Genomic DNA, 27,360 nt, shown 5'->3' on the forward strand with positions numbered 1-27,360 from the left:
TCGAATCGCACAACCCCAAACGCGTGCATTTCCACAATCAATTATTTTGCGATTTCCAACTCCGACGTCGTTTAGCAACCCTCACCACGTGCTCTAATTATCGCGTCGCGTCCTCCTCCGATCCGCCATCTTGCACATACGAGGGACCAGCTACCTGACCTGCATTCTTTCTTCAACGTTACAAGTCCTAGGTATTCTAGTCTCTAACTCCATTTACTTCCTCCGAATTCCCCGCTTTCTCGGCTTGCCTTTTGGTCAGGTTGTCCGCTGAATAAGCGTCATCGAAACACGGCATCGCACCTACAGCTGGCGCAATCCCCACTTCTCCGCCCATATAACAAGTCTGAGCTTACCTTGAAACCCTCTTGTAGCTGCGATGACTGTCCCTCAAACACCTCCCCCATTCATCGTCTTCGGCTATGGCTCCCTCATCTTCAAGGTACGCAATAAAATAGCAGCTTTGTTGACACTAGATGCTGACCTACCGCAGCCACCTCCGCCTCCATTCGTACTCAAACAGCGTAAAACCTCTTGTTCTTGACTATACGTATCCGAACTTACCGAGCACAGAGCCGGGTTTCGTCAAAGGATACGTGCGTCGCTTCGCCCAGATGTCGCATGATCATCGGGGAACACCCGAGGTAACTGCTCTCCGAAATCCTGACACGGACTGACTTTGACGAACATATCAATCAATGATGGCTAGAATCCCGGACGCGTAGTCACCCTGATTCACAAGGAAGACTGGGATCACTACTCCGCGAGCGACGCGTTTCCTAACGAAGATACTGTGTGGGGTACGTCTGTGAGATCATGCAAGCACTCAACTACCTGATATCTCTACGTAGGCATCGCATATACCATAGACCCTGAGCACGAGAAGGAAGCTCGCGCATACCTAGGTAACTCTTTCGAAAGAAATTCAAGGACGGAACTCATGTGTACCTTGCATCAACAGATCACCGCGAAAAGGCAAGAGGCTTATTTGCCAGTCACAGCATATCCCTCACGCACGACGCAAGGACGGATATACCCTAGAGACAGTCGACATCTACGACATCGTCGACGGCGAGCCGCGCGTCGTGATCCACGGTTGCTCTGTGCGTCCCACAATCCACCCGCAAGTAGCGATAAACTCACGCCGATTCGAACTCGCAACCAGTGCTACGTCGGCCGCCCTTCCAATCCATCCTTCAGTGCGTCTTCCACCGCCGCAGCTAACATCGCGCTAACGACTCCACAGTCGGATCCGAGCCCCTAGACGAGCTCGCACACCGTATCTGGCAATCGGTGGGTCCATCCGGACGGAACAAGGCGAGCTACTGCCTCCCTTTGCTCGCCATGGTACAGAAGAACTGACGGATCAGCCACGGAACGGAACGAAACAGGACTACCTATACCGCCTCGCCGAGGAGGTGCACAAGCTCTCGCCGGCGTCGAGAGACGCGCACCTGTTCGCACTGGAGGTCCGTGCTTTCCACTCCGTCATTTGCGTATCATGGGCACTCATTGCGTCAAAGGCAAAGATCAGAGAGCTTGACAGCAAGCACGGAGAGATATAGACGGTTTTGATTACGGTGCATGTGCACCCCCTAATCCATGTTACATCAAACAAGCGGCACTTCCATTTCGTCCAACTTTACCTACGTACCGTAAAGTGCGGGGTACGCGGTCCACGCATAGCACCTTGAAACCACGTTCAGAGCCTGGGCACGGTCCTTTTGAGCGCGCAAATGCGCCGTCTTCCGCTTCCTACACGCCACCAACGGTCTGGCTCTGACGCGCTCTTTGAGTCTCCGCCTGCGGTTTGATTATCCCATGGGGTGCAGGTTTATAACTTCTAACCGACGTGGAACTTATGAAGACGCGCACGAACAGCACCGCTGCTAGCTGCCCACGGCCATGGCGTAGGTACTGAGATGGCCACATGTCCAAGGGCATTTAAAACCACGAATCGACGTCGGAGCGCCTGACATACATTCGGCGTCAGAACAGAGTTTAGACGTATATAAGTAGTAGCTCAAAATGCACACCGGACTCCCGACTCTGACTCGGTCGACAGCCATATCTTGGACCATGACGAATGACACCTCCAAAACCTTTGCACTCGCGGGCGCAGGCGGAGAGATCGGGCGGTCCGTACTTGAGGTCAGCGCACTCACCGAATGAACGTGCCGCCAGACAGTACGTATTCTCACAGGCTGCGCGGACAGCGCCTCCTCGCACGCAACGCATCCAAGCTCATCGTCCTCAGAGTCACACGCCCCTCATCCACGTCGCCATTCGCGCGCACCACCCCAAACAAACAGTGGAAAAAGCGAACAAACACGCACGACGCGAACGCTGTAACAGCCCCCATCCTGCAGACGCACGCTGTCGACGTCCTCGTCTCGACGGTCGGGTACGCGGGCTTCGGGGCGCAGGCGGCTGCGTGCGGCTCTTTGTCTCGTCCGAGTACGGCAGCGCCACGGAGGGCCTGACGGGGGGCCTCTAGCTGAGAAAGACAGTGTCGCGGGTGGGTGGAATTTACGCTTCCCCAAGGCTTGAGCGTGATGAATGGGCGCTCATCTGCATCAACCGGGGACGGTGCAGAACACGCGAAGTCGCTTGGGCTTCCCATTCTGCGCGTATACGTGCGCATTCTCGGCCTTGCACTGCCTTGTCTGCGTCTGCAACGATATCGGCCCCCCAAACGACAGGGCTGTTCATCGAGCACGTCCCCCGACGGGCGCTGTCGAGGATAAGAGCAGGCCCCCCACCCCCAACCCGGGAAACAAGCCGTTTTGCTTGACCGCGATCCCTGACATCAGCGGTACCGTTCAGACCTATGCTATCGCAGCAAACACCTCTGACCAAACCCCCTCTCCCTCTCTTTTCCCTTCTCTCTTCTCTGGAAGGCTTCCTCGCATACGCGCTCACAAGCCTCCCGCCGAGCGAGCTCCAAGACGCAACGTTCCGCCTCGAACGCGAGCGCCTGTCGATCTCCGAGGTCGGCGTTCTTTACGGCACGCTCAAATCGGTTCCGGTGGACCGTGTGGACAGGGTTCCGGAGGACGTGCCCAGGGCTGGTATTATGGAGTACCTGGCCATGCTGTTCAACGTGGGCGAGGGCGTGTCCAGTTACGGCGTGGTGCAGGGTAGGGATTTAGCTCTCGACTCGCTGTCGAACGCGTTGTGGGAGGGGCACCGGTGGGGGACTGTGAAGGATGTCTTTGGCGTGTGAGGACAGTGCCCGTTGGTGCGGAACCAAGAGTCGTATGTTTGTCAGAGAGCAGATATATGTACTTGGCACGGGTAAAAAAGAGTCTGTTGTACCAGTAGCACTGACATACGGAGGTCACCAAAGATAGATCAAGAGCATTTAGCCTGTAATTGACGGATTCATTGGTCAGATGCGGGCTGCGTAGGCGGAGATATGACGTGGTTATGAGCACATTGCATCGTTTAAGAAGTCCAGCAAGGTACCGCTCGACTCTTGAGCTTGAAGCTTGAAGCTTGAAGTGGACTGTCGTAGTCAACGGCAAAGACGCAACTTATTTGTCTTTGCTTACTCGCCTTTCGCGACGCGCCGCCATGTCCCTCCCAGCTCTCTCACCATACCACCTCAGCCTCGCGCTCACCCTCCCAGGCCTCCTCCTCCTCTGGCGGAACCTCCGCTTCCGCTTCTACGCCTCGCGCCGCGCGCGAAAAATCCCACACGCGCAGGAACGCGTGCTCATCCTCGGCGCGAGCAGCGGCGTCGGGCGCTCCGTCGCACACGTATACGTAAAGCGCGGCGCGAAGGTCTGCATAGTCGGTAGGCGGAGAGACAAGCTCGATGACGTGGCGCGGGAGTGCCGCGCGATGGCTAGGGGTGGTGCACAGGTGTTGATGGTGAAGGCGGACTGTGCGGATCCGGAGGAGATGGTGAGCTTGCGCGAGCGGTTGGAGGAGGGTGCGTTTTTGGTTTTTGGTCTTTCTTAGTGCTTGTTAGGCGCTCATCGCATACAGAGTGGCAGGGACTAGATACAGTGATCATTACTGCAGGAGTATCAGCTCTGCGGCCTATGATGTCCAATGCTGGCGTCGAGATGGATCCTCGACATCCTCCCAAGTCGCAGGCGACCGCTGAAGGCTTAACCCATGCCATCTCCGTCAGCAACGCTGCAATCACCGGAAACTTCACGGGTCCTCTCGTGTCCGCTCTCTCCCTCGTACGCAAATCCATCTTACCATACGCACAGACAACACTCATAGACGCCACCACAGATCCCACTGCTCACGCTCACCTCCCGCTCCCCATCCATCCTCCTCCTCTCCTCCGCCGCAGCCGTCATCCCCGCCCCAACACGCGCTCTCTACGCCGCAACCAAAGCCGCCTCGCTGTTGCTCTACCAAGCCCTCGCAATCGAGCACCCACAAATCGCATTCACGTTCTTCCTCGCCGGCACGATCGAGGGCGACTTCCGCGCGTCGGCCGTCGACAAGGCTCTCCCTCCCAATCTGACGAGCTCGGGCTCGGGCTCAGACTCCAGCGAACCCACCCCGCTCGTGCGTGAAGCCAATCCGGCGAAACACGGGCTCAAGGTCGGCTGGGTGGCGCAGCGGTGTGCGCAGGCGGTCGACAGAGGGGAGAAGAACGTGTTCACGCCGATGTATATGCGGTTTGGGCACTTGTTTTACTGGATAGTTCCAGCCTATGTGGAGTGGAGAGCGAGGGTGAAGTATCGGTATACGTGAGGGCAGTAATGTCGCGTTGTATCCCTACGTCACTCCTGTTGTGAACCATACAGACAAATGGCTGGCATGGCTTGTTCTTTGAGTTTGGCGTAGTAGAGGACATGTGGCAAGCGTGAGCTGATACAACACGCGGTACAAACACGGATCTGCATATGTGCACTTGAGCTCGCCTTCTCGAGTTATTGCCTGGTGTTTCTTCCTGGCATTCTGTTCTTTACACGTAGGTAACATCCTTTTTATTTTCCGCAACACCATACGCGCCAAAGCAAGCTATGACCTTCCCCGTCCTGTCACGACAATCACATGCGACCAGCCCACCCACCATGACACCATGACCTGGAAATATCAGCTGCCTCCGCGGAAGCATTCAAAAGAACGCAGTCTTCTTGGCACATGCAACGCGGTCGCCCCTATTCAATCGGACGAGTCTCCCCTGGGGTGCGGCGTCTGCCTCCCAACTCGATCCTCGAACGCCATCCGCCGAGCCTTTCTGCCGCCGGCCGCTTGCGTCCTACTTAAACGGCCAGACGAGAGGCAAGCCGCTTTTCTTTTCCCTTCCTTCTCTCCCAGTCCTCTCCAACGCCCTCGTCCTTGCCCATCCTCACTGGGACCCATCGCCCGTAGCAAGTACCGGGCGCAAACGCAGCCCCACTCGCCCGTCGTCGCTCCTTTGAACTCCTACTTTACCAGCCACCATGTCGGCGATTTTCATCTTCGAAGTGGTCATCCTGTTGCTGGCCTCGGTGTGGCTGAAGCAGGTTGTCGGCGTGGAGACCAAGGCGCTCCCCCAAGCTCAAGGCGACGACCAAGGCACCAGTCCGGAGGGAGCGGAGATCAGGAATAACGGGCTGCCAGTGGGCGCAGAAGGATGAGCCTTGCCTTGCGCTGGTTGCGGTCGGAGGTACGCACTCAATGCTACGAGCCTTTTACCTGCATCTCACTATAGACTCTCGCTGGACGTACAGCACGACCTCGGTGCCACCGACATAACTGCACGTTAGACCCGCCATGACACCATTTTCTCTCCAAGTTTATTACGGGCGTTGAGACGGCTCCTCACAGATACCCCGGCGTTTCGAGGATTTCATATTCATTCATTCACGCATGCACACCAATGTACTATACATAATCCCATTTGCGACGACGCGATACCACATCTCCTCCCCACAAACGAGCTCATCGTCGCGAGTCGCATCACGAATGAACCCATTCTCCAGCTGTTGATATCGCTGTCGGTGCTCTCATAGCACGAGGAACGGAAAACATGAGATCTCCAATAGCGTTAGATCTCAGCGAGAATTTTATAACAAAGAAGAGCGAGAGTCAAGAGGATGGAGGAGGCCGGGAATAACGGAGTCAAGGCGGAGCCCCGGGCCGCGCGGCCTAGGTATCAGCCGGACTTGCTCAGGTAAGGGATTCTCAAAACAGGGATTGGTATGCTGAAACGAGGCCCATGAAGACACGGCGGCAATGCCGATGGCTGGAAGAGAGGTCTTCGAATTCTTGGCGACAGACTGTTTGGTCGAACTGGTGTTGACTACTACCGCCGTAGCACGTAGCGTGCGCGATGCTGAGCCTCGGCCGCGAAGCGCCGGCGGGAGCTAGCATGGGAGATGGAGGCGGAGAGCAGCGGCAGCGAGGAGTGGAGGCGAATGTAATGTTGCTGGTGTAAAGGGTGACTGTATCCCGGGCGCGCGACTCCTCGTTGAGCAAGCGCAAATTGACATGTCGCGAGCGCGAGCTCGGAGGGAGGGATGGCGTCGAGTGCGACGACGATCGTTGGGCACGAGAGGGGGAGGCCCACCGCGGGCACCGGGAAGCCCTGATCTGATGCTGCAGCGCCCCACGACTAGCATCCAGCCCGCTCTTAAGCTAGTGCATGCTATGACGCCCCTACCTGGGCCCCACGCAGGTCGTGAGCTCCCAGTGCTCGATCCACCACGCTGCCCACCGACGCTGGCGTCGTCGAGCCCCATGCCACGCCGCGCGAGACGCGGAGCATAACGAGGAGCGGCGCTGTTATCTGCATCTGGCCGAAGACGGTGGCCGCCATGTACTGCGCGGGGCTGTTCAGGAGGTATGTGACGACGAAGGCGATGGTGAACAGGGCGAGGATGAGGTACGACTCCACGAGCATGGCGCCCATGGACGTGTAGTGCTTCGTGTGCGGCGAGCCTGGCGAGATGGCGATATGAGCGTATGCGTAAACGGAGGTGTGAGAGAGCGGATGACGGAGCGGACGAGGACACGCACCCCAGTTGGCTCTGAACCGGCGCCTGTAGGCGAAGAGGCGCCCCGCGACGAGGACAGTGACGTATAGGTTGAGTGCGAACGAGGTGATGAACATGGACGTGATCAGGTCGTGAGTTGTGGTGTCGCTCGCGTTGAACACCGAGCGGCGGCTGAAGACTATGGCGGCGAGGAACCCGCAGACTGGACAAACATCGGTCAATGAAGCGCAATGCGGGCATGTGTGAGCCCTTACGTGCTGCTGAAAGGTAGAATAGGACAGGGGCGACGATGAGGTAGCGCCAAAGGCGCGAGGTCGACCAGATGACTTTGAACCGCCAGAGCTGCAAGGTGCCAGCAAGAATGTGTACCATGCTCATGGCTATCCATACACACGAATCAACGACGTACCATCATCCCGTCTGTAAGCAAACGCACAATCCACCACGTAGTGTCCACCACTAGCGTCGTCGAACCGACAGCCGGAGCCTGCGCATACGGACTTTCGAGAGCGCGCGCACCGTTGTAAACGAAGGTATTGATGGACCCTTGAGATATCCCGCCCATCATAACCGTGCCGGCCGCCCACAGAGCACCGACATACGCCAGTAGAAGCGCGAGCTGTCGCGAGGACCACCGCTGACGAGTCTGGAGGAGAGACCAAAAACACATCGCGGCCGTGACGGTCATGAAGCCGTAGAACACGCCGCCGACGGTCATTGTGCCGATGATCTGCAGGCTAGCTGCGAACTGGGCCGCAGCTAGATCCGGCACCTGTTGGGTGCTTGTGGTGGAGGTCATACCCCAAGGACATGGACGTCCACACGAGAGAGAGATGAGACAACGGAGGGTACCCTTCACAAAAACACCGGCAGCTTTAAACTTCTCAACAAGTTGATGCGGGCTGAGAAATGTGGCTGTGCTCTGAATGTTTGTATGTCAACCTTTTCTCGACTCTACCATTTCTCGACACCGAGTGAAATGTCGATAAATCATGGGGTGTGACGGTTAGTGACTATCATTCAATCTATACCTCCCAAAGTCGGTAGAATGAACGGGGGGCCCGGTCCTTGCATATCGAGGGGGAAGTCACATCGCACTCATGGCGAAAGCAGTACTAGAATTCAGTCACAGTGTGAGGGTACGCGTTAAATACATAGAAAACAAAAGAGCGTGGTGCATGTGTACATCAAACGTTTATTCTACCGAGTCGTTGATCAAGCCGACAATCGAGCTGCAGAGCCAAATCCACCCGACTCGACCTTCAGACTCTCCAATGCCCGGTCGATCGCGTTCTCAACCATGCTCGCCGTCGTCACGTCCGCATCCCAGGCTATCCCACGCGAGATGCGGATCATGACCATGAGCGGCGCAATGATCTGCACCTGGACGAGGACAACGCACATCATGTACTGCGCCGGACTGTTCGTGAGGTACGTGATGGCAAGGAGGGTGGTGAACACGATAAGGGCGGAGCACGATTCGACGAGCATGCCCCCGATGGACGTGCAGTGCTTTGGGTGTACAGATCCTAACGCAACAGCGCCAATGTCAACAAAAGTGCATGAAGACGTCTCAATTTTCAACGAACGCACCTAAATGAGTGTGAAAACGGCGTCGGTAAGCCCAGAGGCGGCCTGCGATGAGTGTTGTAATGTAGATATTGAGGGATAGTGTGACCATCCAATAAGCCATGAATACTCGGTCTTCGTTGGCCTGGCCAGTCCATACATTGCGATTCGTAACATTGAAGATGATGGCGGTGAAAACACCAATGACTAGACATAGTTGTCGTGCCATAAGCCAACGATATGACAGAGCATAAGCGCTGAGACTTACCGACGTTCGAAATGTATAGAGCAACTGCAGGTACTGCGACGTAGGGAAAGTACAGTGAGTTGCCCCACACCACCTTGAAACGCCAAAGCTAATCGTAGCGTGAAACAGTAATGAGCACGCGGACGCGCGCGTAGAGAACCGTAGAGCTCACCAACAGCCCGTCACCCATCAACATCGCCAACCAGGCCGCCGTATTCACCACCAACGCAGTCGGATTCACGCTGGGCGGAGCGATTTGCAGGATAGACTCCTCGACCATGGTGCACGCAACGCTGACCGTTTCTGCCGTGCCGAGAGCCCACAGCGCGGCAATGTACGCCAGGAAGAGCCACAAACGTCCTTTCGAACGACGCTGGCGCGTCTGGATGAGAGAATGCGCGCAGATTCCGGCCGTCGCGGTACTGAAGCCATAGAAAACCCCGCCGACAAGCAGCATGCCGATGATCCGGAGGCTCGCGGCGAGCTCCATTGCCGTTGAATCTGGAGGGCCGTTGTTGCTCGCAGCCTGAGTCATGCCTCAGTTGAGATTGGCAGGTCGCTGTCACAACGAGTCGGGACAGCTGGCGGGGAGGGAGTTGAGAAGAAAGATGGGGTGCGAAAAGGTGCGAAAGGGAGTGAAGCTGGGGAGACAGCAAGATCGCGGAATTTGGGATCTCCTTATGGCGGTTCGGATGTCATGGATGTCATGAGATGTCACATTGTTTATAAGCTGAAAAAGGTTTGACAGATGGTTTGGGCCAGCTGGCAGGCTCGAACTTGGCTCGAACTAGATGCAACTTTGATGAGGAGTATGCACATATAGAAAGCACGTCAGCCTTGCGACAATGAGTTCAGGGACATGAACCGATTGGATTGTTATCCACGACATGAACATGGAGGCTCGATTACCTGAATATCTTGATTGGATGAAAGTTAGATGAAAGAAAGGAGACGGTGATAGCGGAGGTTTTCCGTTAGCACATTTCGGGATTTGCCTAACCGCCATGCATCCAAGAGTTCCAAGAAGCGCTGGAGTAGCGATATTGTTCAAATACAAAATCGCCGATAGTCTAATTTGGCTCACCAAACTACAGCATCGCGACGCTACAATAAAGCGAACAAGCGCTTAATTGGCCTTAAATCAAGCAATTTAACCTTTGTTGGCCTCTTCGACATCCTGTCACTCGGCCGACACATTTGCATTCAGCCAACTCTCCCAAAATAAAACATTCTTTTCCTCCACCGCCAAGGCCTCGTCCCTCTTCCGCGCCTCCTGAGCCCTTCTCAACCCAATAGCGACCACCTCTGACAGCCTAACCCAGTCCTATCTGCAGACGGTCTGTACAGTGGTGTAACGTGGGAATTCGGCTAACACTGGTATAACCGACGTGACAGGTTCTAATTACCATAGTTTACTCTTCTTACCCGCACCTCTACCTAACTCGACATACGCGTACTAGATAATAGACGTCGTTCTTGTCAGTTTGGCCTGAGGATCGGATAGAAGGGTGGACTCACCCTTTACAAGTGGTCACATGGATATCCTCGAGAGTACTTAGGGAACATTGCGGCAAGTATCACCGCCAGCGGTCCGAAGCCGCCTTCACCTAAATGTAACCCGTTGAGGACGAGCGTCTTCAAGGGATGGGAAGAGATGGGTTCGCCGCTGTGAGAGAACGTGGATGCAAGATACTTCGCGAGAGCGGCCAAATCAAGCGGCACAGACACGCCAAGGTGCGATAGACGAGGACAAATGCTCACGAATGCGAACAGACCGTCGAGCGTGGTGTTCGAGGTAGTCCACCACCGCTCGGGCGTTAGACTGAGCTCTTCGAGGAGAGGGAGCCCGCGCTCGAGCTCAACGAGATCTGCGTCGTTGATGGAAATGTTGGTAGGAAGGTCCCAGTAAAGAACGCGTATATTCTTGAGGCGTAACAGTGGGCTCAAGATGTCCCAGCTTAGAGAGATATGTGGGCGGGGTCGGAAGCTCAGTTAAGACAGTTTTTAACTTAAGTTTAAGGGCTGATGATCAACTCACGAACAATATCCACTCATAACCACTTTTGTTCCATCGCTTTCACTCCCTCCTCAGCGTGAATGACATCACCAGGGAGACATAGCAGTAGAGGCTAGTAGAGGGAGCACATCGGTAACTGTGGACCATAATGTATGCAGCATTGGCTCGGAGAAAGTGTGACAATTGTCCGAGCTAAGGCTGCCAGGATCTGGTGCGGTCGACTGCTACTTATCATTCCACTTTGGAGGGTAAAGAGTATCGTCCCGATCGGTCTGACCCGGACTAACATACCAGATTTTTATAGAGAGAACCTCCGCTATCTGCAAGTGTAATGCATACGGGGCTCCGAGGGCATTCGCTAAAAAGCGGACTCAGATGAGAGGCGATGATGGCAAAGCCACAAGACAAGAATTTTAGTCTCACGCGGCAGGCGAGCAGGTCGAAGTGGCAGTCTGTGCTAAAAATAGCTCGCAGAATGATCTCGGACCTCCACCACAATCTTTTCCAGCGACGCGTGTTGCTGTACGAACTCACCACCAACTCACTCGCATAGACCAATGCCACATTTCCATGCAAAGCTCACACTGAAAGTGTACAAGGACCTGCGCGGTTTTGCGTAATAAATAGCGCTCTCGGGAGCGACTTCGAAGAACTTCGGCCTCCTCGTCCCCCGCAGCCGACCTCCAGGTTTTTTTTACGCCAGCTGGCAGAAAGTGGCTAACAGGCTGACAGATCGACGGCTTTTCATGACGTATTCCCGTCTAACACCCGTTCCTGGTTGTCGATCCCGCACCCTCTCCCCGATGCTGCTCCTGGTTTTGCTCCAGTTTGCTCCACCCCCGAGTCGGGTTCCGCGCAGAACTGCTTGTTCCAGCATCTCCTCGTGCTCTTTCCCCATCAATATCTCACGTGGCCAGCGCTAAAACTTGGTCAAACCACCTCGGCAGCCCCGCGCGTATCCATATGCTCGCTCACGCTCATTCCGAATCGTGTCAGAACCATACAGGTTTTGTCGCGCTGGCAAGCGCTGATTGCTACGGACCATGGAACTCGGGCACGTCTGCGGGTACACACAGGCGTCACTGGCCGGCGTAGGGGACTTTGACCTCGCTCTCATGCGCGGGTCGAGCACTCATCCAGAAAACGTATAAATAGCAGCTCTCCAGAGCCTCAACGTCTCATCAACCGGTCTCACATCCGTCTCTCAACCACCGCTTCTTCACTCATATCACCAATGGCCAAATACGCTGCTTTCGCTGTCGCCGCTGCCGCTGCCGTTGCCAACGCGCAGTCGCTCAACGTCGTGAACAAGTGCTCTGACAGCGTCACGCTCTTCACCCAGACCTCGTTCGGTACGATTGACAACAACGTCAACGTCGCTGCTGGCGCCACCACCGACATGAACATCTCCAACAACTGGGACGGTGCCATCAACGTCGGCACTAGCTCGACCGGTGGCCCGACGTGGGACGGCACCACGCCGTTCTCGCGTGCCGAGTTCAACTTCGTGCGTTTTCTTCTGCCTTTGTACACTTCAAAAGCTTTTGAGTCTGAATGTGGGGTTCTGTAGTACGCCGTCCCCGGCTCGGTCACCTACGACATCTCCCTGATCTACGGCTACAACGTCGGTATGGAGATCTCGTCCTCCGACTCTGGCTGTTCCGCCTTTGCCTGCACTCTCCCCTCGGGCTGCGTAAGTCCCGCCCTTTACTTTTACGTTACATCCCAGCCCTAACCACTCCCATTCTCATATCACAGCCCGTCCCCGGCCCTGACGGCTCGTGCTACTCCCCCTGCTGCTCGTCTGTCTCCGCCTGCTCGGGCGGCGCGCTCCCCGCGGGCGGCGGAGGCTGCACGAGCAACGCCGGACCCGGCCCGAACTCGCCGTTCTACTACAACAGCTGCTACAACGCGTACGCGTTCCCCGACAACGACGGCGCCGCCGGATACACTCCCGCCGACAACGTCGACTTCACGTGCGGCAACACCGATATCACGCTCACGCTTTGCCCGGGCACGACGTCCAATATCCCCAAGTAAACGGGTCGCCTGGTGGCGTTGTTGTGGGATGAGCACCGGCAGTGTGCTGGATCCTACTAAAGGGATGCGATGGAAGTAACTTTGATGGCGGATATAAGTTATTGTAAATATGGAAAACTTCGCACTGGTTGTGTTCTTTCTTCGGTGTCAACTTTTTATACGTTTGGTGTTAATATTGATATGGCATTATCTCGAGTGTGACATCGTCAAGGTTCGCATTTAGTCCTGATTTGCTTTTGAAGGTCGCCGTGGGAACTCGCCGTAGGATCCGGCCAGTATCCGCCCCCAACGCACTTTACCCACATCGCACAGCGTACAAAGCAGAATATTGGTAAACACGGTACCGTACCGCATAAGCACTTATAGCATCGCATATCTACGTTTGTCAGAGGCAATTTATGACAGATCGCGCTTCAAGTTGGTCCTCGCTCGCTTGTGTAAGTGGGTTATGCAGCTTCTCTGTGTCAATACCAAAACACAAACGGTGGGCTCTAGCGAAGATCATTTCCCAACATTGGTAGTTAAGGCTTTAAAAAACTTCAGGACAAACACATGATATAGTATTCCACCGTATCGAGGTGGTACCGTGACTACTCAGCGCAAACCACAATCATGTTCCTTGAGCAATTGTAAAATCCTCGCTTTCGACCCTCTCTGAATTTGAGCCATCTGTCGACACAGGAACTGCGGCGTGAAAAGGCGTTAGCGACAGGGCCTCGCTTTGATGAGAGCTTATATCGCTAATTTCTCGGAGTTTGAAGAAAAGCCGGCCGGCAAGTATGCTGTGTATCGTGATTTGGAGGTTGTTTAGATATTCATTGAAATATTGCTAGAATAACTTTTCAGGGGAACTGGGGACAGTGATGGACACATGTAAACTTACAGGCGCGAAAGCTATGTTCAAGATATTGCCGAGGGAGAATCCTACCGAGTAGGAATTGGATAAGTCCAGTGTTTTTGAAATAGAAAATCCATGCCAATACCGATCATAATTGAGACGTAAAGCACGGCATCTCGATAAACCACGTTCATTATAGGTAAACTCTGCTGGTTACCAACAGAACGATAGTGGTATATCCATCGGAAGATGACAAGGGAAAGTAGTACTGAGAGAGGTGAGATTGACGTATCAAAAGAAGAATGCTACTGACTTATCTCGAAGGTAACCAGGAAGCCGAATTGAATTGTGCTGAACTTTGCCGTTGTGAAGTTACAAGTGTTCGGCCCTGTATTAGCGGAGTAAGCCTTACTGGAGTAGAACAATGGTAAAGGAGATCATCACAAGGTGTATATGTATACACTCCCACGTTCAAATATAAAGTGAGGAACATGGCTAAAACGACAAAAATCTATGTGCATAAGTAAGAGTTAGCATACAAGAACTTTCCCGCGGATGAATGCGCATACCAGCTCGACGACGCAGAGGACAATCAGAAGTCGCCTGTTACAGCCCCAGAATGCCCATGTTCGGATTAACAGGAGACCTGGTGATGGATATTAGAGAAGGTTGGCGTTTTACCTCATCAGCGAACCTTCAGCAGCCAAAATGCTTAAGAGATGTAAGACTTTGAGTTATCGTCAGTTAATTTCATCCTTGAGAACCCATTGATTTGTTGACGAACAAGTAGATGGTATTGAATTGTCAGGACACTGCAACGAGCTATCTTAAGCCTCCCTCTCGACTTGCAAGCTGTGAAACAGCTCACACGTTTCAGTGCAACTGATTGCATTGCAGCTAACCACCAACATCAGCAAAATCGAACCCTAGCGGAACAACAGGCTCCTACTTACCGTACAACGTCAATGCCAATCCAGGAAAAGGCGCATATCGCGCGAGCATAAAGACGAAACGTCCAGCGTTCCATTTCCGTCCCCAAACTAGGTTCACCTGGAAGAACTTAGTTTAGAATAAGAGAAAGCGAATGAAAGTGAATGAACGCCTACCTCTTTGTTAAAAGTGATGCAATAGTCGAAGGTCTACAAAACATCTTGGAATAAAATGCGAGGAAACACAAGTAGCGTCGCAGGCTCAACACACCAGCACCGCTAACCCCGCCACTAGCATGCCCGCCGTCAGTGACAAACAACAGAAACCGCATGCAACTTACTGTTTGCATACTAGAATGTGTTTCAGTCTCACAATGACATTAGATAATCTGAGCTTACCGCGTTAGACTGTTTACCATAAGCTATAGTAGTAAGCGCGACTGTAGCCATTGTATGAGTTCCTGTTTCGTTAGAAATGATTTGACAGGGCCAGGGAAAATATGCTCAGCGATGGATTTTTAATGCAGACCTCCGATGGCTTTATAGGCGTCAAATACCAGCGATAAGCCAGTACTGGCAACAGACATGGGCAGCACATGGAAATCTACGGCATCTTTTTCGTCAGGAGCGGCGATGTAGCGTGGCGGCACACTAGTACACATCGTTGGTATCTGTCCTATTACAGGTTGTTTCAGGCTGCTATGCATTTGACGTCTCCGTACCGTGAGTGCAACACTCGAGATTGGTGGCTCATGATGTTCACTTGTCAGGGATGTATAACGGATGCATGAGAAAAGACGTACAAAAGGATAAAGTTAGAAATTAGGAGACCACAAAGTCAGCATCTATCAAGTTTGTGTCAATTTTCGGACCCTTGTTGAGCCAAGACTGTGTGCACACGGAAGGTTGAATCTTTGCTGAGATTTTGTGTGGTAACGACGAGAAGCTGTAACGTCCGTTTTGATGAAGTCACAAACGTTGAGCTTCAGCGGCTGAAGTCCTAATACTTGTTGAGCGCTCCAGCGCAGCTGCCCGTCACTCGCACCTAGAATTGGCTAATTGCAAACGTCGATTACCCAACCGTTTGAGCGTGGATTGAAAATTGCTGCTTGCGAGTATCCAAATCATCGCCGTGGCCTCCCAAACAAACTTAGATATCCTCTGGACCGTGGGCGTAATAGGAGCCGACATATGAGTAATATGATAGCCAGCACGGGTATCTCGGAGAGGATGCAACGGCGATCATGCAGCATTTTGCGAGATATCCTCGAAGACAGGAACAACGATTAAAGTACATGGGGACAGCTGAAATGAACGCGGAGGACGAAAATGGATATGAGATGATACTGACATCACCGTTGTAAATATCCTCGGGTACCAAACTTGCGCCGTGTGCGAGACTCAGAACTGCCCCCACCGTGCGAACGATGCATGCAGTTTGGCTCAGCTTCAGAGAAATCAGGTAGATGATGGACATCTTCTGAGTACACTTGGACGGGCCAGCCAGAGACCGGTGTAAGTATAAACCTATTCCTGGAAAAGATCAAACTAACTTGGACGAAAAGACCGGTGGTGGCGCGGAGTGTGGGAGGCTGTTGTAAGCGCTGCGATGGTTTACGGACACTGAAATTTACCTATGACGGGCTTCATGTCCGAAGGTTCTTTAAAGAAAAAAACGACATGGAAGTTTCGAGGACGACCCGGGAGATGCTGCCAATCTCCGCCGTGCGATGCGCAGAGAAAACCAGACGTCTGCGTCAACCTTTTGTGGCGAGAGGTGAGAAGGAAACACCGTCCTATTTGTGACCTATTTCATGAGCTTCTCCGCGTGATATTACAGGACATCACCGAGTAACACAGGCTTCTGTCTTTCTACACGTCCAAAACCTCAACCTCAGGATCCCCGGAGCAAAACCCAACATCCCCCCGCTCATGCGCGTCCACAATGCGCTTGCACATATCCTTCAGCGCGTTTCCGACCCTCAAAAAGTCCGATACCTGCTTGCCACGTTTATTCAGAAGCGAGATTTGAAAAGGGAAGGAAGGCATACGAACCTCCGTCCATATCTGCGCACTGCACCGCGTCCACCACCGCCCGTTGTGCTTGTAGCACCCGGCCGAGACGTTCCACTCGAGCAGGAGCGTGCGGCTGATGAACGCGCGCACCTCCTGCGTGTACCAGATAGCGCCGGGAATCGGGAGGGCGACGTTGACCTGGTTGAGGTACCGGGCGGCATCGTTAGTTTCCCGCCGTTTGAGTGCATTGACGGGGAAGGGGAGTGTGAGGGGGGAGGGAGGGGGAGGGGAGGGAGGGACAGACCATGTTCCACGTAAGCGATCCGTCGGGGTCCATGACTTCTGTGCCGAGGTGCTGCGCGAGGGCACGTCCGCCACGGAGGGCCATGGTGTGGCAGTATTGGTGGATGAGGGCTTCGCCGCCGAGCCAGGCACGGAAGTTTAGTGCTACGCGGCATGTGTTTGATTAGAAGAGAATACAAGACTAAGAGAGAGCGGTCACCTTCGTCGACGCTCAAGTAGGGTACGTAGTCGATTGTTGATGTCGCTGCGCTGACGGTCAACAAGGTGATGTGCGGGATGGTGAAGAGAGGGATTCACATTCGAACATGTCCACGAAACTCGAGGGACCGTTGTATTCATTATCTTGAGGAGACCGGTACGTGAAAGGCGTGGGTATTGGGGATTTGAGGAGGTGGTGGTTTCTGGACAGCCGGCTAAGTTCGGAGACAAGGCCGTGAAAGGATGGAGGACATACTGTCTAGGCACGTATAGCACAGCGCACCCGCGCTTTGCAAAGAGCCACTTGTGACAATTCTACGCCGCGTTAGCAATTGAGAGCGTAGGGCTCTGGATGAACAACGCACCGAAACCCAAAAGTCCGGCTTCGCCTCCCCAAGGTTGATATCCGGCTCCTGCCCAAGCGCATGCGCTGCGTCCACGACCGACAGTGCCCTGTACTTCGCACACACCCGCACCATCTCCTTCCAGGGCATGCGTGCGCCCGGTGTAGACGTGATCGCGTCGATAACAGCAATGATCCTCGGATTCCTGCTCTGAAGCCTCCAGAGTCCTGAGCTCAGATTTTTGATGTGCTCCTCGAAGGACTCGACGATCTGCGCGTGCGTCGTCGGGAGCTGGATGTTGAACGTGGACAGCGTGATTTGCGGATGCGTGTCCTTGAGGTACTTGAGTGTCTGCGAGACAGAACCGTACGTTGTCGTTGCTGCCCTACCGTCCATTAGCCACCCGCGACTCAGGGGCGGGGAGTGAGACAGTAGAAAGAGAGGAGCGTACCGCCAACGATCACATCCCCCTCACCCCACGCGAAGTTTCTCAACACCGTCGCTAGCCCGTGCGATGTGTTTGTGATCATAACGCACTCGCCGACGTGAGCACCGAGCATGCTCGCAAGCCGCTCGCGAACGCGGGTGGTACGTTCGTTCTGCGCGAACCAGTGGAACTTGTCGGGGTTGCGCTCGATCTCTGTCGTGAGCTTCTCGCAGACAGCTTTGACGGGGCGAGGGAGGGAGCCGTAGGAGCCTATAACCGGGTTGTCTTGAAGTCAGTACGCTCGGTCGGAAGCGGACGCGCGGGTGCGTACCGTGATTCAGATTCACATATCCTTCGTCAAAGTCGAACAAGGGGAGCATATCATGTCCGAACGCTGGTGGTGGGCTTTTGTAGAGGTGTTCTGGGTCATTGGGAGGGTTGGTGGATTCGTGGTCGCGGATGATGGTCATGGTTGTAGGATGGAGGGTTGGGAATGTCGGATATGTCGATGAAGCGCTTGGGTCATGAGACTGACATCAACAGAGTCCGAACAGGGCGCTTGTTGGGCGCTTACGTGAACTGAGAGTTGCAATGCGACAGTTCGACGGCGGTCTGGATTTGTGTTTTTGTCTGAGATGTACTTACCGAAGAGCTAATAAATACTGAAGCTGAAGCTCTGGAAGTGAATTGCGATTGTTGAAGCAGGTGTTGAAGAGCGAATGTGGCTGTGCTCGATGCTGAACGCGTCCCGCTGCCTCGCCTGCCACCTCGCCTGTCCCTGCCATTTCCCTGCGTTGCACATCTCTTTTCTTCCCTATCTCCTGTTGAGCACCCGTGAAGGAGCTCAATGGCAGCACCACCTAGTGCAAGCGCTGGAGCGTCAGCCGAGGCGGTGCGTACGCTCGTGGTTTTGTAGCGCAATCCCTCATAGACCTCGTCTTTAGCTTCGCACATTCTCGTTCTTCGACCTCGAGCGCGTCAGCGACGTTCATGACCTCGCTAACTCGCCCGAGATTCTCAGGGTACGTCGTGCAGCGCGTCGGTCGAGTCAGGGTTTGTTGACTGAGCAATGCAGAATGCAACAGACATATCCACCGTCGTCTCTTCTGCCGCTGGACTTCTCGTAGCTGATACACATGGAAGCATACATCTGCTCAAACCCGACTTTTCTCCAATTACGAGCTGGATCGCGCATGTGAATGGGAGAGTAACGCACATGGTGGAGCGGGACGGGATTCTGATTACCGTTGGGGTGCGTTCATATGGACAGTCTTTGCAATGTCGTCCTGGCTTAGACTGTGCTCACTAGGATGAGGATGGTGTCCGTGCCTCATTGCTCAAAGTATGGGAGCTCGCTAAGATAGACCAACGTACTGGCGCGCCGAATCTGCTACGGTCCACGAAGGTGCAACCAGGGAACAGACCCCATCCAGTGCGTCACACAACCCCTGCCTCCCCCATATGCCTACTAAGCGTTGTCGCATATAGGTCTCGTCAATAGCCCTATCTTCCTCCATGTCCTACCTCGCGCTCGGCTTCGGTGACGGCACCGTGCTCCTCTACCGACACCTCGACCAATCCCTCTTCTCATCGTCGTCCTCTCTCTCCGCTCTTCCGAAACCGCGAACGATCCATGAATCCCCAACCGACCCCATCACCGGTCTCGGCTTCCGCGAGCCTGACCCCATACACGACACAGCAGCGACCGTGAACGGAAGCGGTGCCGTGGGCACAGGCACGGGCGCGAGCCCAAACCTACACCTCTTCATTGTCACGACCGGCGGCGTGTGGGCATGTCATGTCTCGGGGCGGGGGTCAGGCGGCGCGAGTGCAATTGTGGATGAGGTGGGATGTGGACTTGGGTGCGCGACGATGGACTGGTATAGGCGGAACGTGGTGATAGCTAGGGACGAATCGATATATTCGTGTGGCATTCAGGGGAGGGAGAACTCGTACGCGTATGAAGGTATGTCTTGCGCGTTGTCTGGGCTCGACATCTCAGCCTCACTCCCATATGATCGACTAGGTCAGAAGACACTCATCACCCCACACCTCAACTACATCATTGTCGTCACTCCGCCTTCGCCTCCACCACGGGGCCTCAGCGCAAGACAAGACAACATCAGCGAGAGCACGCGCGTAACCGTTGTTGACCTGGAGAACAAAATCGCTGCGTACTCGGGCACTTTCAGCGAGGGTGTCCGAGAGGTATTCTCGGCGTGGGGACACATTTACGTCCTCGCCAATGATGGCCAGGTGCGACTTGGTCGCTGAGCAACCCTTCCCCGCAATTCTGATTTCTTCGTGATATCACCAGCTGTCGAGCCTGAAGGAAAAGCCGACGACGGAAAAGCTCTCCATGCTGTATCAGCGGTCCCTCTACCCTCTTGCGCTCGACGTGGCACGTACCCAACGCCTCGATGCGTCACATGTCGCGGACATCCACCGGCAGTACGGCGACTATCTGTACTTGAAGGGCGACTTCGACGGCGCGATGCACGAGTTCGTTCAGACCATCGGACAGCTGCAGCCGAGCTACGTAATTCGGAAGGTCCGTCGCACCCACAACCTGATCGCCCGGCGTTTGCTGACGGCAGAGCAGTTCTTAGACGCCCAGCGGATACACAACCTCACGACGTACCTCCAAGAGCTGCACACGCTCGGTCTCGCGAATGCGGATCACACCACGCTGCTGCTGAACACGTACACGAAGCTCAAAGATGCGTCACGGCTCGACGCGTTCATCAAGAGCGAGGTTAGGCGCAGCTCCGCCAAGGAGGGCGGTGGCGGCGGGGGGAGGGGAGACGGCGAGGAAGAGCTGCCGTTCGACCTTGATACTGTTATTCGCGTGTGTCGCCAGGCGGGGTACTACGAGCACGCGGCTTATCTCGCGCGGAAGTACGAGAGGCACGAGGACTATTTGCGGGTGCAGATTGAGGACGCGGGGAACTTTGGAGAGGCGCTGGTGTATCTCAGGCGGCTTGGTGCTGAAGCGGTATGTGTTGCGCTCTCTCACGTGGACGTGGGCTTGGATGAATGATGACCGTGATCAGGCCGAGAGCAATCTCGCGCGGTACGGGCGCGCGATGCTCAACAGTCTGCCTGAAGAGACAACACAGCTCCTCATTGACCTGTGCACGGTCTCTGGTCCTCTTGTTCCTGCCGAGGAAGACGAGAAGACCTCAGGGCCTACAAGGCAACAGACAACAGGCGCTTCCTATCTAGCGTACCTGGCGCTCAAGGGTCCCGCAGCGGCCCCCGCAACGACCGTCGGCGACGACACCGCCGTCCCGCCCTCGCCTTCCGCCAAAACCGTGCAGGCTAAACTCAGCGACTCGCCAACGCAGACAGCAGAACCATCAAGGACATCGACTCCCGTCCCAGGCGGCAACGCACCCGCCCCCGCTGCACCTGCCCCGCCCCCGCCGCGCGCCAAACGGCCGTCGCCGTGCCTCTACTTTGCGCACTTCGTCGACCACACGGCGTACTTTATCACCTTCCTGGAGACCGTCGCGCACCGGCGCTGGGGCCAGAGCGTCGACGCGCCCTCCATATCAGCGACAGCGACCGTGTCCCCGTCGACGTCGACGATGGTGATGGCCGACGCGGACGGCACGGCGGCGGCGGCGGACGAGGATGTCGAGCGACGCGACCAGGTGGCGGTGTGGAACACGCTTCTGGAGCTGTACCTCGACATCCCGGCGGCGCTTGCGGATTCTGGCGGCGGCGGCGGCGGCGCCGATACGGACGCGCAGGGCGGGGCAGGGGCGAGGGAGAAGGCGCTCAGGGTGCTGCAGAGCGCGAGTCTGCCGTATGATCCTACGCATGCGCTGATTCTGTGCACGAGCGCGCGGTTCACGCCGGGGCTCGTGTTGCTCTGGGAGCGCGCGGGCATGCACGAGGATGTGCTGCGTTTCTGGATCGACCGGCATAATGCGGGCGGGGACGATGCAAATGGACATGCGTCGGCGGAGGTGGTGCGTGCGCTGGAGGCGTACGGCGCCGAGCGCCCGGGGCTGTATGCGCTTGTGCTGAGGTTTTTGACGAGCAGCGCGGAGCTGCTGACGCGGCATAAGGCGGATGTGGAGCGGATCTTGGAGCATATTGAGAGGGAGAGGATTATGCCGCCGCTGGGCGTCGTGCAGGTGTTGAGCCGGAACGGAGTTGCGAGCGTGGGGCTCGTGAAGGAGTGGCTGCTCAGGCGGATCAAGCAGAGTAGGGAGGAGATCAACACCGTGCGTTTCGCTGTTCCTTTGCTCTTCTGGTTCTTGAAAGAGAGAACTTACGCGGGTATGTTTGGACAGGACCAGCAGCTGATCAACTCGTACCGCCTCGAGACGAAGACGAAGCAGCGCCAGGTCGAGGAGCTGTCGGACCCGGAGCACCCCAAGGTGTTCCACGTCACCAAGTGCTCGTCGTGCAACGGCCAGCTTGACCTCCCGAGTATACACTTTATGTGCAACCACAGCTACCATCAGCGGTACGCTTCCCTCTCTCTTCGTTTCCGTTCTCGGTGTTCCCCCGCTGACGATGCACGCAACAAAAATAGATGTCTCTTTGGGCACGACAACGAATGCCCGACGTGCGCGAAGCAGCACGAGGTCGTGCAGGAGATCCGCCGGAACAACGAGCGGCTCGCGGACCAGCACGAGCTGTTCCTCTCCGAGGTACGCGAGAACGGGTTCCAGGCTGTCGCGGCGGGATATGGGCGGGGGCTGTTGAACTTAACGCGGTTGGATGATGTGAGTACTATGTAGACGTGGGTGGTAGAGATACCCTTGCATTTGTTGTCGTAGCCTCTGTCACTAGGTTGTTTCTGAAATTCGTAGCGCTCCAGTGCTCGGCCTCGGTAGTTCGCTTGTCATGAAGCTAATGGCGACGCTCAAGTTTTACGAAAGATGTCGGAATCACATTCATACACACAAGTACTGTATAATTTCGGGAATTTACAAAGCTTCACTTCGATGGATCTACTCTGTCGCGACCTGTATCACTGGCTTTCCAGTAATCTTACCCGACATCTGACCAGTGAGAGTCTCCTCGGCCTTCTCCAAGCCTTTGACAACTTCCACGTTGTATTTGATCTCGCCGCTAGCGATCAACTTGGGAAGGACCTCCCTGAATTCGGCGCCCCATTTGCTGACGAGGTTGGAGACGACGAATCCGTGCATCTGGATTGACTTGGGGATCGTGAGGAATAGGTTCTGTAAGGGTCGGAGTCAACTTATAGTGGGTGCACGCCGTAGTTAGAGGGAGGAGAACGGCGTACCTTGACTCCATATGTTTGGCCCTCGTAGCCCGAGACCATGCCACATTCCTGCCAACCCGCTTGAGCCCCATGAATGAGCTCGGTAAAGGCCCAACACTCACTATGAAATGCGCAAATGGCGCGGCAGCGGTTATGGATGCTTCGAGCGTCTCACCGCCGACGTTGTCCCAGTATCTGGATTGGCGCTGTTGTATCAGACTCGGATAAATCATCGAATGTATATGGGACATACACGTCGATGGGGCCTTCCTTTGCCAGGACGTCCTTGGTGGCAGTAGTCTTGTAATTGAACGCGACGTTGGCGCCGTACTGTTTCATGAGGGTGACTTTCTCCTCGGACCCGGCAGAAGCGATCACTTTCATCCCATCGCGCTTCGCAAGCTGAATAGACCATGCTTGAAGGTGAATTAGTCCCGAGGTAAATCCACAATGACGCTGGGGCACTCACGAGCCAACGCCGCCTGCTCCTGAGCTGACGAAGCAAACCTTTCCCTGAAGTGTGGCAAAGTTAAGCCGCCAGTCTCCAATGTTTTTACTACAGGGGAATGAGATGCATACCTTGAGGGAGGAAGGTGCGTACTCCTTCCACCCGTAGTAGGCGGTCTCACCTGCGGATAATGTCAACATGGTCGCTTTCTGCACATGAAGCCTGGACGATGTACCAGCCAGTCCTACAGGACCAAGCCAAGCGGCGAGAGGTATGCTATTATCAACGACGGAGAATCGTCCGGCTTGCGCCGCAGGACATATAGCATACTCCTCAAAGCCTTGTATTTCCAAATGAGCTAACGGTAGTATACTTGAGTGACAAAATGTCGTCTCACTCATCATACCATACACGAGATTACCGACTTTGAAGGAGCTGTGTTCGGAGCGCAGTACGCGGCCGAGTCCGTAGTTGATGATCCTGATACACAGCATGAGTTTCGATGACGCCTCATAGAGAGGGGTTACCTTACGGCTTGCCAGCTGCATAACCCTTGGAGCCACTTAGAACATGTGGATCAGATGCAACAAGACAATAACGTACCCATCCCGGTGGTGCACTCATGCGGCCACGAATGACAGGATCGATGGAGAGGTAGAGGACCTTTACAAGGAAGCCACCATCGAGGACAATAGTGTCGGTGTCGATGGCCTGCTCCTTGTAAATCATACTCTTCCCCAGGACAAGGGGACCTAAAACAAAGCTAGCATGAACTTGTGGTTAAGACATACAATAAATGTCCGAACCTGGTCCCGGAGCTTCGTTGAAGATGATCTGGCCGTTTTTGACTGGAGACATGTTAGATGAACTAAGTGCTTAAGTGGAGGATTTATTTGCTAGCGTTCTTGACGTCACATCCTGCTTTTATACCTGGACACAGCACTCCAGACATACTAGTGCAAACCGTCGAGCGGGTTGGCTGTTAGTAGTTGTGAACTGGCTGTGGCCGCTGTCGTGGCCCTTCGGCAACCAATTCCACGTCTTGCTTCGTAAGGAGACCAGATGGTGGCTCACTTCTTTAGTCAGTCTGAGTGCTTTCTCATGAATACAATTTCGGGACAAGTGGTGCTAGGACCAGGAACTTTGAAAGCGGCTGACGCTGATGAGATGACGTTGGTGGTGGCTGGAGGCAGGTCGACGCTGATTGGCTGAGAGGACGACATCCGCTAGAGTTGCTCGGTCGCGAGCGGGTTGATGCTCGTTATTCACACGGTCCATTGTCAGAGCCTGTAACAAAGCTAACATATCGGGCTGGCCAAAGGGCTGAATACGTTCGCCAAAACATCCCAAATACCCTCAGATTGGTTTCAGCTACAATGTGTCAGATTTCGGTACCTAGCTAGGGAATACGTGCAAGCTGATGTACAAGTACTGTCTTTCTTTCGACCAAAAGTTCGTCCCATGTCCTATCGAACCCTGCGCCGCGAATTTGGGGTCAATTTGTCCCGCCTCGGCTGACCTCGAAAACTTAAGCGGGGGGATGATTCAAATTGGAGCTGATATAAAGACATATTCCTAAGTTATCTCTTTAAGTTTGACCGATATGGGCCCCAGACGCTTTAAAAATGGGATATTGCTCGCAGAGGAGTGTTGCAATCGCACTCCGTCCAACGAGTTCCCGACGTGCGCGAAGCAGCACGAGGTCGCGCAGGAGATCCGTCGAAACAACGAGTGGCTCGCGGACCAGCACGAGCTGCTCCTCTTCGAGGTGCGCGACAACGGGTTCCAGGCTGTCGCGGCGGGATATGGGCGCGGGCCGTTTAATTTGACGCGGTTGAGGATGTGACTACTGTGCAGGTGTGGATATACCAGCTTGTGCTTTGCTATCGTATTCTGCTAGATAAAACTTGGTTTCTAAGACTCAAGACTCATGGATATATAGTTGTTGCATCGGCGTTTCGGTTCCGGCTGCCCATGTTACGAACGATGATGATGAACGTTCCGCCAGGATTTATGAGGGATGGCAGCGTTATATTCATACATGCTTAAAGTAAATAACAATCTTGGGGACTTACAAGCTCAAAAGTGTCCTAATGGCCCTCTGGCAGCTCTACTCCGCCCCAACCTGAATGACGGGCTTACCAGTGACCTTGCCCGACAATTGGCCAATGAATACCTCCTCTGCCTTCTCCAAGCCCTTGACGACTTCTATGTTGTATTTGATCTCACCACTGGCAATTAACTTGGGAATGGTCTCCCTGAACTCGGCGCCCCATTTGCTGGCGAGGTACACGACGACAAACCCGTGGATCTGGATCGACTTGGGGATCGTGAGGAATAAGTTCTGGATACGTCGAAAGCCAGTCCGATGTGAGTGCACGTCATCTCGTTCAGAACAGATGGAGCTGAAAGCGCTACCTTAATCCCATAGGCCTGACCGTCGTAGCCAGAGACCATGCCACATTCCTAATCACCTGCATAAACCTTGAAAGAGCTCGGTAAAAGCTGGTCCACTCACGATGAAATGCGCAAACGGCGCAGCAGCGTCAATGGCTGCCTCAAGGGTCTCTCCACCAACGTTGTCCCAATACCTGGATTGATGTGATTATATGAAGATCGGTTACTTTATGCGAATCACTTTGAACATACACGTCAATAGGTCCCTCCTTTGCCAGGATATCCTTGGTAGCGGTAGTCTTGTAGTTGAATGCGACGTCAGCGCCAAGCTGTTTCATAATGGCAACTTTCTCCTCGGACCCGGCAGAAGCGATCACTTTCATCCCATCGCGCTTCGCGAGTTGAATGACCATGCTTGGAAACGAGTTAGTCCAGAGGTAAATCCAGATGAATCCGAGTCGCTCACGAGCCAACGCCACCCGCTCCAGAGCTAACGAAGCAGACCTTTCCCTAAATGGCGGCAAGGCTAAAGCACCGATTTCCACATTACGTGAGTAACATGCACACCTTGACTGTTGAAGGTACGTGTTCCTTCCACCCGTAATATGCGCTTTCACCTGTAGATGGTGTAAGCATGGCTCCGGGAGTGAAATTTAAGCGGCCTACCAGCTAGTCCTACGGGACCAAGCCAAGCGACGAGGGGGATGCTGTTATCGACCACGGAGAATTGCCCAGCTTGTGCAACAGGATAGACAGTATACTCCTCAAAGTCTGTAACATTCGGTTAGGCTCATGATGCTGCTGCAAGATTATAACAATTTGCCTTACTCATCAAGCCATAAACGAGGTCACCAGCTTTGAAGGAAGCGTGTTCAGAGCGCAATACACGGCCGAGTCCATAGTTGAGGATCCTGATACACAGCATGAGTTTCGATGACACCTCATAGAGAGGGTTTACCTTACGGCTTCCCAGCTACATAACCCTTGGGATAACTCAGTATAAACGGACCTGGTGCTACAATGAAATGACATACCCATCCCGGCGGCCCACCCAGGCGACCAAGAATGACAGGATCAATAGAGAGGTAGAGGACCTTTACTAGGAAGCCGCCATCAAGAGCAACAGTGTCGATGTCGATGCTATCCTCCTTGTAGATCATGCCACTCTTCCCCGGGACAAGGGGACCTAAGCCAGAGATCAGTGATTACGAAATCATATAATTAATGTTCGAACCTGGAGCCGGAGCTTCGTTGAAGATGACTTGGCCGTTTGTGACGGGAGACATGTTAGATGAAATAAGTGCTTAGGATGTAAATTCTCTTTTCTGACGTCCTTGATCGTTCACTCTGCCTTTATACTTGGACAGACTGGTGCAGGTTCGCGAACAG

At 54.4% G+C, this 27,360-nt stretch overlaps 10 protein-coding genes across 10 annotated transcripts; 4 read left to right on the forward strand and 6 right to left on the reverse strand.

Moving 5' to 3' along the window:
* The first annotated feature begins 140 nt into the window (after positions 1–140).
* On the forward strand, positions 141–1,633 carry CONPUDRAFT_133688 (ChaC-like protein). The gene is made up of 11 exons (XM_007764858.1): positions 141–439; positions 491–521; positions 571–641; positions 707–797; positions 849–902; positions 959–972; positions 1,023–1,100; positions 1,163–1,196; positions 1,244–1,314; positions 1,389–1,466; positions 1,521–1,633. The coding sequence occupies exons 1-11, from the start codon at positions 377–379 to the stop codon at positions 1,560–1,562; spliced, it is 627 nt and encodes a 208-aa protein (XP_007763048.1). The 5' UTR covers positions 141–376; the 3' UTR covers positions 1,563–1,633.
* Positions 1,634–3,564: 1,931 nt separating this feature from the next.
* Positions 3,565–4,888, forward strand: CONPUDRAFT_114262 (NAD(P)-binding protein). Its single transcript, XM_007764859.1, has 3 exons — positions 3,565–3,934; positions 3,991–4,193; positions 4,249–4,888. Exons 1-3 carry the CDS (start codon positions 3,574–3,576, stop codon positions 4,717–4,719), a joined length of 1,035 nt encoding a protein of 344 aa, XP_007763049.1. The 5' UTR covers positions 3,565–3,573; the 3' UTR covers positions 4,720–4,888.
* A 408-nt stretch (positions 4,889–5,296) lies between these two features.
* Positions 5,297–7,804, reverse strand: CONPUDRAFT_114263 (uncharacterized protein). The gene is made up of 6 exons (XM_007764860.1): positions 7,360–7,804; positions 7,205–7,292; positions 6,973–7,152; positions 6,179–6,894; positions 5,683–6,127; positions 5,297–5,618 (listed from the first exon to the last, which is right to left on the reverse strand). The coding sequence occupies exons 1-4, from the start codon at positions 7,747–7,749 to the stop codon at positions 6,602–6,604; spliced, it is 951 nt and encodes a 316-aa protein (XP_007763050.1). The 5' UTR covers positions 7,750–7,804; the 3' UTR covers positions 5,297–5,618; positions 5,683–6,127; positions 6,179–6,601.
* A 361-nt stretch (positions 7,805–8,165) lies between these two features.
* On the reverse strand, positions 8,166–9,046 carry CONPUDRAFT_68730 (uncharacterized protein; the record flags this gene model as incomplete). Its single annotated transcript, XM_007764463.1, has 4 exons — positions 8,166–8,479; positions 8,544–8,726; positions 8,788–8,875; positions 8,939–9,046. 4 exons carry the CDS (start codon positions 9,044–9,046, stop codon positions 8,166–8,168), a joined length of 693 nt encoding a protein of 230 aa, XP_007762653.1.
* Positions 9,047–11,820: 2,774 nt separating this feature from the next.
* On the forward strand, positions 11,821–12,823 carry CONPUDRAFT_160968 (Osmotin thaumatin-like protein; the record flags this gene model as incomplete). The annotated part of the gene is made up of 3 exons (XM_007764861.1): positions 11,821–12,290; positions 12,354–12,476; positions 12,542–12,823. Exons 1-3 carry the CDS (start codon positions 12,018–12,020, stop codon positions 12,821–12,823), a joined length of 678 nt encoding a protein of 225 aa, XP_007763051.1. The 5' UTR covers positions 11,821–12,017.
* A 610-nt stretch (positions 12,824–13,433) lies between these two features.
* Positions 13,434–15,040, reverse strand: CONPUDRAFT_68731 (uncharacterized protein; the record flags this gene model as incomplete). The annotated part of the gene is made up of 9 exons (XM_007764464.1): positions 13,434–13,652; positions 13,707–13,747; positions 13,807–13,929; positions 13,975–14,072; positions 14,123–14,172; positions 14,231–14,307; positions 14,615–14,711; positions 14,768–14,800; positions 14,990–15,040. The coding sequence occupies 9 exons, from the start codon at positions 15,038–15,040 to the stop codon at positions 13,434–13,436; spliced, it is 789 nt and encodes a 262-aa protein (XP_007762654.1).
* Positions 15,041–16,202: 1,162 nt separating this feature from the next.
* CONPUDRAFT_140832 (PLP-dependent transferase) lies at positions 16,203–18,348 on the reverse strand (the record flags this gene model as incomplete). Its single annotated transcript, XM_007764862.1, has 9 exons — positions 16,203–16,588; positions 16,646–16,804; positions 16,911–17,053; positions 17,109–17,153; positions 17,207–17,310; positions 17,364–17,422; positions 17,473–17,831; positions 17,903–18,148; positions 18,210–18,348. The coding sequence occupies 9 exons, from the start codon at positions 18,346–18,348 to the stop codon at positions 16,463–16,465; spliced, it is 1,380 nt and encodes a 459-aa protein (XP_007763052.1). The 3' UTR covers positions 16,203–16,462.
* Positions 18,349–18,658: 310 nt separating this feature from the next.
* CONPUDRAFT_114267 (uncharacterized protein) lies at positions 18,659–22,836 on the forward strand. Its single transcript, XM_007764863.1, has 11 exons — positions 18,659–18,770; positions 18,823–18,900; positions 18,954–19,130; positions 19,188–19,310; positions 19,367–19,844; positions 19,905–20,134; positions 20,196–20,429; positions 20,481–20,873; positions 20,932–22,113; positions 22,183–22,358; positions 22,428–22,836. The coding sequence occupies exons 1-11, from the start codon at positions 18,726–18,728 to the stop codon at positions 22,633–22,635; spliced, it is 3,324 nt and encodes a 1,107-aa protein (XP_007763053.1). The 5' UTR covers positions 18,659–18,725; the 3' UTR covers positions 22,636–22,836.
* Positions 22,837–22,848: 12 nt separating this feature from the next.
* CONPUDRAFT_160971 (alcohol dehydrogenase) lies at positions 22,849–24,432 on the reverse strand (the record flags this gene model as incomplete). Its single annotated transcript, XM_007764864.1, has 11 exons — positions 22,849–23,082; positions 23,148–23,195; positions 23,249–23,321; positions 23,380–23,542; positions 23,596–23,614; positions 23,706–23,755; positions 23,810–23,914; positions 23,972–24,054; positions 24,107–24,126; positions 24,178–24,326; positions 24,381–24,432. 11 exons carry the CDS (start codon positions 24,430–24,432, stop codon positions 22,849–22,851), a joined length of 996 nt encoding a protein of 331 aa, XP_007763054.1.
* Positions 24,433–25,589: 1,157 nt separating this feature from the next.
* CONPUDRAFT_78617 (alcohol dehydrogenase) lies at positions 25,590–27,360 on the reverse strand. Its single transcript, XM_007764549.1, has 11 exons — positions 27,206–27,360; positions 27,006–27,157; positions 26,935–26,954; positions 26,800–26,882; positions 26,638–26,742; positions 26,539–26,588; positions 26,438–26,481; positions 26,224–26,385; positions 26,093–26,165; positions 25,993–26,040; positions 25,590–25,918 (listed from the first exon to the last, which is right to left on the reverse strand). Exons 1-11 carry the CDS (start codon positions 27,255–27,257, stop codon positions 25,685–25,687), a joined length of 1,023 nt encoding a protein of 340 aa, XP_007762739.1. The 5' UTR covers positions 27,258–27,360; the 3' UTR covers positions 25,590–25,684.

Source organism: Coniophora puteana (genome assembly GCF_000271625.1).
Source record: "Coniophora puteana RWD-64-598 SS2 unplaced genomic scaffold CONPUscaffold_1, whole genome shotgun sequence".
In the NCBI taxonomy this organism is placed as follows: domain Eukaryota; kingdom Fungi; phylum Basidiomycota; class Agaricomycetes; order Boletales; family Coniophoraceae; genus Coniophora; species Coniophora puteana.